The sequence below is a fragment of the Mastomys coucha genome, unplaced genomic scaffold (genome assembly GCF_008632895.1).
Source record: "Mastomys coucha isolate ucsf_1 unplaced genomic scaffold, UCSF_Mcou_1 pScaffold15, whole genome shotgun sequence".
NCBI lineage: Eukaryota > Metazoa > Chordata > Mammalia > Rodentia > Muridae > Mastomys > Mastomys coucha.
The window spans coordinates 113,382,891-113,393,167 of NW_022196897.1; the positions used below are offsets into that span (position 1 = coordinate 113,382,891).

General features: G+C 41.5%; 1 protein-coding gene across 1 annotated transcript in view; it reads left to right on the forward strand.

Annotated features, from left to right (window-relative positions):
* The window catches only part of Acoxl (acyl-CoA oxidase like), a 290,661-nt gene that overhangs the window by 9,833 nt on the left and 270,551 nt on the right, over positions 1 to 10,277 (forward strand). Inside the window, exon 2 of the mRNA XM_031371845.1 lies at positions 8,185 to 8,281. Within this exon, the coding sequence (XP_031227705.1) occupies positions 8,185 to 8,281 (97 nt within the window). The remainder of the gene's footprint in view (positions 1 to 8,184; positions 8,282 to 10,277) is intronic.

The window sequence follows — 10,277 nt, forward strand, 5'->3', positions numbered from 1 at the left end:
TTACCTGTGTTCTCCTGTATTTCTTTGAGGGTGCTATTTATGTCTTTTTTAAAGTCCTGTATCATCATAATGAGAAGTAATTTTAGATCTGAATCTTGCTTTTCTGGTGTGATGGTGTGTCCAGGACTTGCAGTGGTGTGAGTATTGGGTTCTGATGATGCCAAGTAGCCTTGGTTTGTGTTACTTATATTCTTACACTTGCCTGGCATTATCTGGTTACCTCTAGTGCTACCTGCCCTTACTAAATCTGACTGTGATCCTGGTTGTGTCAGAACTCTTCAGAGTCAAGCTGTCTCTGTGATCCTGTGATTCTGGGATCCTGTGACCCTGGGCTTGTTAGAGCACCTGGGAGTGGAGCTTCTTCTGGTTGTTTTGGGAATGACTACAGAGTTTGCACCCAAGGTCTGCTCAGGGCACCGGGCTGGCCCAGACAGACAGGAAGAAACCTGAGCCACTGGGCTGGTGGAGTTCCTGTTGGGACAGATGTTATGTCCTCCTCACCTCTGATCCTGGGCATGTTAGAGCACCTGGGAGTGGAGCTTCTTCTGGGTGTTGTGGGACCAGAAGGAACCTGAGCTACTGGGCTGGCAGAGTTCCTCTGTGCCTGGTCCTGCTGGTCCCAGTTACTCCCAGCCTACTTTCTTATACAATCCAGGGTGGCACAACCCACAGTGGGCTTATAAGAGCCTTCTTGCCATCAAGGAGTCTTTGTAGCTAGAGCAGAGCACCATAGTGGCTGAGAATGTGTCCTCTTCCCTTTCCTGGTAACCTTTGCCCCACCCTTTAGGAGGTAACCAATGCTTTGTTATTCTTTCTTCCTGTTATAGGTTTGTTTTGTCTATCTTAGAATTGAATATAACTGGAATCATGCAGTTTGTTCCCTCAGCTTATTTTTATGGGGTATTCTAATTTAATGATTCAATCCTAGAATGAAAATGAGTGAGCAAAGGATACAACAGTCACTGGAGACAACAATCCCTAGTCATACTGAGTGACAGAGTCAGATACAAAAGAACACATAGTGTATAATCCAATTTCTTTAACATTCAAAAGAAGTAGATAGTAATTTATAGAGTTGTTAAGCAGCCAGCATTGGCCAGGAGAAAGGAAATAGAGGTTGACAGGGAAACTGAGAACACCTTTTCCCCCTTGACTTGGGTGGGGGTTACACAGGTAAAACTACTTGGCACTAATTTCCTGAGATATAAGTTACAATACACAAGTTTGTTCTTGATACATTATATTTTATTAGTGTTTTAGAAATAAGGTACTAGAAACAAAAAAGGTAAGATTCAAGTTCCTTCCCTCTAGTTTTGTATGTGTATGTGACAATAATGTATGCACTTGTTATCAGTTAATAAGTGGGAAGTTACTTCAAAGTGTAGCAGGCTGAATGGCAGTATATGTTGTCTCACATTGTGTCTGGGCTTTGGAGCTTCTTCTCTGGGTAGTTCTGTCTCAGTCTCCTGTCTTTACATCACTCACCAGCATCTAATATGGTCACTTAAAACGATGTTAGCTGTTCAGATGGCTGTTCACTTGGATCTTTTGGCTTTAGTTTGTTTTTCTAGGATGCCTGTTGATGTTGTACGCTCTCTTTTATGTTTGCTGGTCATTTGTATACTCTTCTATGCAAAGAGTCTGTTCTGTTCAAACCTCTTGGAGTGTGTGTGTATGTGTGTGTTTCTGTGAAATTTTATCCCATGTGTATAGCCAACACTAAAATCAGGGTGTACAATATTACAAAATAACTCCCTTATTTTTTTTTCCTGTAGAGTCAACCTCTTACTACAGCTATAATATCTGGGAATCATTGAGGTGTTATCTATTTCCATAATCTTGTTATTTTGAGAATGTTATAATAGTGACACTTGTATAGTGTGAACCTTTTTGGGATAGGCTTTTTCTTAACTCACCTTTGAGAGTTATTCAAATTGGTGTTCATTTTGTATCATTGTATGCATATAGCACAGTGGGTTTATCCCCTCCCATCTGAGAGATATTTGCTGTGTCTTTGTTTTTTTTCCTATATGTAAAATGTTTTCTAATTAGTTTTTATTTTTAGTTAGCATAGAAAATAATCAATTTCATTACTATATATATATGTTATATATATATATATATATGTATATATATATTTTTACCTTGCTCAGATTCACCTTTCACTACCATCCCCAACCCCTCACTGGTTCTCCTTTATGCCCCAAGTGTCTTCCCACCAACCCCCGTGTTAAAACTAGATTCTGCATTCGTAAAACTGTCCTCAGTTTTTGATGATTGCAAATAAGCTATTACAAACATCTGTGTACAGTTTTGTTTTTGTTGTTTTTTTGATAACAAAAGGTTTTTCTCTTTGGTGGACTTTGGAGTGGAAGCCTGGGTTATATTGGAAGTGCATTTAACACCATAAGAAACCATCAGACTTTTCTGAGTGGCTGTATCATTTCACAGTCCCACACCAGTGATGAGGCATCTGGTGGCTTGACATCCTTGCCAACACTTGGCATGATCTGTTTTTACCTTAGCCACTCTTACGGGGCATGCATGATTTGAGTGTTTTCACTTGGAACCTTGTGCCTCGGTTCTGGCTCTATGAACCATGCTGTCTGGAGCTGTCTCTGATGCTGAGAGCTCATTACTACCCCTATACTGCCCACACCCCTAAAACTTCTCTGTCAGGCCAGGTGGAGCCTGGTGTCTTTGAGTTTAGTTCCTGCTGGCACCATGCCATAATTCAGAGTTTTCAAATGTGTTCTTGGCAATTAGTTGTGGTCTTTTTTCACGAAGAATCCTACATAGAATACCAGTAGCTGGGCCAGATGGTGAGAGAACTGCTGGGGTTAAAGCTGGATCCTCTCTGCCCAGTTATTTCTCTACATGGTTGCCCCAAGATGACCCTGGCTCCTGATTCAGGCATGGACGCCATCGACTCTTTAGATTTAGATTAGTGTGGGACACTCCTGGAAAAGTAATTTTCATTCTTCTGTTGTTGTAATTATTATCTCCGATGCTTACTGACTCTGTCTGTTAACTTAGGCCTACTTCTAGAAGCTTCCAGCCTCTGTATAACCTAATCTAGGGCTAGAAATGGTTTTAGCCTCTGAGACCTGCTGCTGAATAAGCTCACTCATCCTAGTTCTTTTTGAGCTCCTCATTCTCTGGCTCTTTCTGTCTTCATCTGTGTCTAACTTGTTCTCTCTGTAACCTGTCTCTGTAAAACTCTCCCAGTAAAATGGCCTCCTCTCCTTTTTTCCTCTGTTCTCCTCTCTCTTATGTAGCTTCTCTTTTCTCTCTGTTCTTGTGAGAGTTGGGCATATCCTATTCTGTGAAATCTTTCTCTGATTCATCACTTTGTCACTCAACTAGACATCACTTTTAAACATGGTACTTCCTTCTACAAACTAACTTTACCTTCATTGTTTCAGATTAAAGGTGCATACTAAGGGCATATCTGCATTCCAGCCAGAGGAATTACAGGTGTGTGCTAAGGGCTAAGCCACACTACAACTAGAAATAGTTGTTTTCTTTTTCTTTCAATAAATAAGACAGTCGGTGGCTGGTGAGATGGCTCAGCGGGTAAGAGCACTGACTGCTCTTCCGGAGTTCCTGAGTTCAAATCCCAGAAACCACATGGTGGCTCACAACCATCCATTATGAGATCTGACGCCCTCTTCTGGTGTGTCTAGACATAGCTACAGTGTACTTACATATAATAAATAAATCTTTAAAAATAAATAAATAAATAAATAAATAAGACAGTCACAGTGTGATCAAATATCCTGCACTGTCTGTAGAGTGATACAGGGAAGCAATATCTATCACATCTTCATATTTTACAAACTTAGGAAAAGAAAAATAGGAATTATAGCTATGAAAATACTAAATAAATTATTAGGTATGATTTACACCCCACTGTTATACAAACAATATTTGAAGTAACCAATAAAGTTGTTTTTTTTTTGTTTCTGTTTTTGTTTGGTTTTTCGAGACAGGGTTTCTCTGTATAGCCCTGGCTGTCCTAGAACTCACTCTGTAGACCAGGCTGGCCTCGAACTCAAAAATCTGCCTGCCTCTGCCTCCCAAGTGCTGGGATTAAACCAATAAAGTTTTTTAAATGAGGAAAATACACTGTCTAACCTGTGTGTTGCTTAGAGTGCTTGTGACTGTTTCTACAACTCTTGTTTCTCTGATGCACACAGTCTCATTCCTCTACATTAAAGACTGTTAGAAATTTAGGTGTACTATTGTGACTTTAAAGACTGTTAGAAATTTAGGTGTACTATTGTGATTAATAAATATTCATGTTTCTGGTTTCCAAAATGCCTTTTCATTCAGCTTTGATTTCTTAACTTGGTCAGTCTCAGTGACAGTTCACATGAAGAACAAGTTCCATCTAGTGGTAATTTTAAGTATATATTCTGAAATGTGTTTTACGGACTAACAAGAGGGCTCACTTTTACTGCCAAACCTGATGACCTGGGTTGGATCCACAGAACCCATGTGGTGCAAGAAAAGAACCAGTTCTTGCAAGTTGTCTTCTGACCTCTACATGCAAGCTGTAAGTCCTTCAAAGTCAGACATTGATTGTTGGAGGAATTCAAACTGAGTTACAGGGTGTGAAGTTTTAATCCCCAGAGAGATGGAATCTACTATTTAATCCCCAGTAGGTTTCTACAGCTGTTGTAACTTGCCCTCCAGCAGCTGTGAGTGGCAATAGTGGTAACAGCAGAGCTTTGGGTTCTGGCACCTTCAGCTTTACACAAATGAGTGTTGTAGCTCCTGGGCAGCTGGTCTCTGAGACTTTGGTCCTCAAAGCTTGGAAGTTCCTGGGGACCTTTTTCCAGCAACCAGAATCCACAGTTTTTCTTTTCTAGCTTTTCACAAACTTCTGTTGATGCTCATTTTAGGCTCTTGGCCCTATCTTGCTTCCTGCTTCCACTATCCCCATCCTTTGTATTCTGGATGTTCTTTGAAACTTTGTAGCCACCCCTGGTCACTGCCGCTAATGAGGGCTGCTCCCTTTCCAACTGCTACCACAATTCAGCTAATGCTTCTGTCATTACCTTCCTGTTATCAGCCTCGCCCACCCTACTAAGGATAAAGACCAAAGTAAGGGGAGAGGAGACCACTCAAGAGAAACCCAAATTGGAGGGGCCCTGAGAATGTTTAGGGTAAAACTGCTTTATGTGATATTGGCTGCATGCAACTATAAATTTGTCTAGACCCATAGACTACAACCCATTAGGAATAAACCCCAAGGTAGTAGAAATTATGTAATATCCTGGTCTTTGGTTATTGAGTTCTCAGATAAACACACACACACACACACACACACACACACACACACACACACACACACATACACAGCCTTTATATTTACAATAAGCCTTAAATAGCACAATAGCTGGACAGCTGTCTACCCTCCATGCTGTTTAAATCTACTTTCCTATTGATAACCCCAATTATTACTTATTATTGAATATGTTCTGTTTGAGCTGCTCTTAACTCCCTTGGAGCCACATTTTTATGACTCAGCTAACCCATAGTGGCTTCTCCTTTCTCTTCTGCACCTTCTTCCTTTTTCCTGTGGTGGCTTCTTCCTCTTCCTTCTCCTCCTTCTGGTCCTCTCTGACCCAAGCCCTCAAAACCTCAACCCCACCTATGTTTCTTCTGTCCAACTATTGGCTGTTGGCATCTTTATTTACCAATCACAATTAACAGGGGGCAGGGTCACTTAGCTAGTTTACTCTCTGGGACAACATGTTTTGGGGACCCAGATTAGCATTAGAATACAAACAGCATTAGATCAAGGAGCTGGAGAGATAGCTTTTTGTGGTCAAGAGCACTTGCTCTTTAAGAAGACCCATATTCAGATCTCAGCTCCCATGTCCTACCATTCACAATTGCCTATAACTCCAGCTCCAAGGGACCCACACCCTCTTTTGGCCTCCCTGCACACTCACACACACATGTTACACAAAGGTCTCACACAAACACATACAAGGCACACATGCACACATACATACTAAAATAATCCTTTTTTTTTTGGTTTTTTTTTAATCCTTTTTTTTTTAATTAAAAAAAAAATGCCCCTGATCTTGATGTAGTAGCCGGTACTCTCAGCACTTGAGAGCGTGATGCAGGAGGATTGCTATGAATTATATAGGTCAGCTTAGTCTATATTGTGACTCTCAGGCCAGCCTAGATTAAAGAATGAGATTATGACCCAAAGCAGAGCAAAGCAAACCAACCAAACAAAAATCTCCCAAACAAAATAAGCAAACACAAAAAGAGTGAACTCTTTGTAAACTATGGACTTTAGTGTAGGTTAATCAGGTGTAACTAGTGCCCCACTCTGGGTGGGGATAATGATACTAGAGGAGGATATTCGTTGTTCAGGTGTGAATACCACCGGAGATCTCTGTACCTCCTGTTCAATTTTGCAGTGAGCCTATATTGTCTTTAAAAGGTCTATTAAAAATCTCAGCAAACCAAAACAACAAACTGGTCCATCTGTTGTCTACTATATTTATTTCTGTTTTCACTCATTCAGATAGTCTCTTTTTGTAGGTGTCAGTCTTGTGTGTGTATGTGTTTTAATAACTTTTTTTTCTGTTGAGAGAACTACCTTTAGTCATCATATTTGCTCTGTTTCCTTCTTTCTGTTGCTCTGTCTCCCCAATCATCAACCCCTGGGGTCTTGTGCATGCTAGGCAAGTACTGTGCCACCAACCCACATCTTTCCTTAGTCATTTAAAGGATGGACTTGTAAAACTGTCTTCACTATTTCCCTTCATCTATTAAGGATAATTTCCCTGGCTTTAAGACCCGCTTTGATCATTCTTCTGTTCCTAATCTAAGAAAAGCCCACAGCCTCTTCCCCAGGCCTCTGTGGCTTCAGATGAGAAAGTTGTTGCCATCCCTGTGGGTTTTTCCCTTTTTATTGGTTTTCTCAAGTTGTTTGCAAGATTCTTTTGCTTTTAGTTTTTGGAAACTTAATTGTGACACATCTTGGTCCATTCATGAGAGTTCTGTCCAAATGATGATAGACTCCTCTCCCGAAGGCTCCTACCCCCAAATGCTTCACTTTGGTGATTCAGAGTTAACATCTGAAAAGGGAGAGGATGGTGGTGATGGCACACACCTTTCAGCCCAGCACTGGAAGCAGAAGTAGACTGAATTGTGAGTTCTAGGCCAACAGCACAGAGCCAGTAGACAGCCTGGACTATGTAGAAAAACCCTGCCTTTGGGGGGGCCAGGGGGAGGAAACAAGAAAGACAAATAAGAAAGGGGAGAGAACATATCTTTAGACCTAGAGCTTTCTTATGGGTTCATGACTTATGCTCTGTCAACTAAGGCACTAATTTCACCAGAGAAATGCTAGGCTTTGGCTGTGGTTTCCATGGAGATGTTTGGATGACAGAGAGAAACCCTTCCTTCGAGATTTAGGCTTTTTGAGAAATAGACACCAAGATGGATCTAGACATGCCAGAAATTTAATGGAGGGCAGAGCCTGTGAAGGACAAAAGCATTGGAGGATTGGTGAAAGAAGTCTCAAAAATACAGGTGGGCAAGATGGATGCTGAGTTGGGAGACAGGAAGAGTGCATCTAGGATAGTCCCCGATAGGGCAAAGCCTAAGTCTTTGCCACAGTTACGACAGAATGTGGGCGGATAGGAGAGAGGCGATGTTTCTTACTGGGCAAGGCTAGTTTTGACCTTATTAGGACCTTGTCAAGCTTGGTCATCTGCTTGAACAGCCTATGAGGAGAGTAACTTCCCAATGGACTCTGAGCTTCATTCAAAAGATGGCAGTGGGGTCTGAGCTTCACTGACTGACTGAACAATTCTCCTCACACTACCACAGTCCTCTCCTAATACCACTGGATGCCACTCTCTGCCCATGTCTCCACAGATTCTGCCTTTGGGCCATCCCAGACTTTGAAAGTGTCTGCAGTCTTTCCAGCTCTGTAGCAGAGAAGGAGCTAAAGCCTAATTTTAACAGGATCTTATCAGGAAATCTCCCCTTCCTGCCTCCACCTGACTCAGGTGTTGCTTCACACATAAGACAAAAGCATCTGTGTTTTCTTAGAGCTCTGGATTTGTTTCTGGAAACTTACAGACTCAACTCAAGTTTACCAACACCTTAATGTCTTAATGCCCATGTGGTATCTCTTCTGTACAGGTATGACTTAAGTCTGGATGAAATGAGAGCTTTGACAAATCAGCGAGTGAAGTTTGTCATGGGTCTCCCTACGTTAAAGCGTTTGCTCCAGAATCAGGTAAGTGTCATCACTATTTTTGCATGAATGTGTGTGTGAATATGTGCATCTCTCTCCCTCTCTGTATGTGTGCCACATGCATGTGCATGTATGCATGCGTGTGTGTATCTCTCTCTCTGTGTATGTGTACATATGTGTGTATGTGTGTGTGCCTGTAAGAAAGCAAGACATGTTTTGTTTTATTTGCTTTTGTGACTTGTGTAAGCTTATTCATCATGGCCTGAAGCACACTAACAAAGTCATTGTAAAACAGTGTCCGCTGGAGCCCCCTTTCTGCCTCTCCGAGCTCACAGACTAGAAAAAAAGAATCACAGAAGTAACAAAGCGTCCATACCTAAAACCCTTACAACTTGGGGCATCAAATAAAAATTGCTGACAAATGAGAAACAACACATTTAAAAAACATTTGAAAAAATTTTAGGCCTGTCTAGAGTTTATGAGTCTTGGTCATCTAAAAATTGCCATTTTTGTTTCACTGGTACTACTTCAGTCTGCTTAGCCTCATAATAAAGAAGCGGGGGAGGGGCACGGGGAGGAAGGCGACGAAATGAACTGTCTATTTTTAGATTTATTTATTTATTAAGTACACTGTAGCTGTCTTAAGACACCCCACAAGAGGGCACCAGATCTCATTATGGATGGTTGTGAGTGATCATGTGGTTGCTGGGATTTGAACTCTTAACTGTTTTGAGCTCTTAACTGTTGAGCCATCTCTCCAGCCCTAACTGTCTATTTTTAGTAGGTCTCAATCCACTTCCATTTCGTTCAACTCAATGGCTTCCTTAAAGTGTTACACAGGGCAAAATTACATTTCCTTATGAAGAGAGTCACAGGGGAGGGGCCTGAACTAAGGTGGACTGTATAGTGAGGGATGGCTGAGAACTGACAGTACCTTAAAGAAAGCTCAGCCTCTTCCTGCCCAGTTATGTCTCAGAGGGAGTGACTGAAGATTGAGAGGTGGGGTCCTCCTCTCTGTAGTTCCCAGAAATACCTTTCTTACATTGCGCCAGTCAGAACTGGAGTAGAACTCAAATCCAAATGAGAATAGATTCCCCAACTCCCCACCTCAGAGTGACCATTCTGAGGGACTGTTAGGGCTGACTCCACCATTTCAGGAGAGAATTTCAGTGCCTGAATATGACTTCCTTTTAAGGTACATCAACAACCTTGAAGCTGATGGCATGGCCTTTTAGTGAGAACATGTGGAAAGATGTTTACTTGGAAAAGACAACCCTTGCATAACAGAGAAAAAGGTTGAAACAAAACAACAACAAAAACAAAAGCAACTACATTTCATTACAGCCATTACTCAAGTTTTAAAGTTAATAAATTACTAATCAGTATATACTTAGAACTAGGAGTACAACTAAGCCCTATGTTGTAGTTATTTTTCTATTTCTGTGACAAAAATACTGTGACCAAATCAATTTATAAAAGGAAATGTTTAATTTGGGCTCGTGGTTGCAGGGGCTGACAGTCCATGGCCATTGTGGTGGGGTCATGGCAGCAGGCAGGCAGGCAGGCATGGCGCTAAAGCAGTAACTGAGATTGCATCGTGATTCACAAACACAAGGCAGAGAAACACTGCTTAAGAAACTTCGAAGCCTACCTCCAGTGACATAAAGCCACACTCTCTGATCCTTCCCAAAGAGTTTCACCAACTAGTGACTAAGCATTCAAATATATAAGCCTTTGGGGACCGGCCCCTTTTCCTTCCAACCCTGACATCAGAGACCAGCATTGGTTCATTCACTGTGGGGCTGATGGGAAGGTACACTCTTGGCATGAGACTAGCCCTCTGCTCTCGTAACCAACCCATTATAAGAAAGGCTTAAACTAGTGTCAATACTCAAGACACTGATATGAAAGTTGATCCTCTCATGAGGTTCAATAATGGCGTTTCTACCTGCCAATTAGTTACCTTCCTGTTTAGTAACTTTCCTAGGGGCCTTGGGTACCCTGGACCACTTTCTTTTTTTTTTTTTTTTTTTTTTTT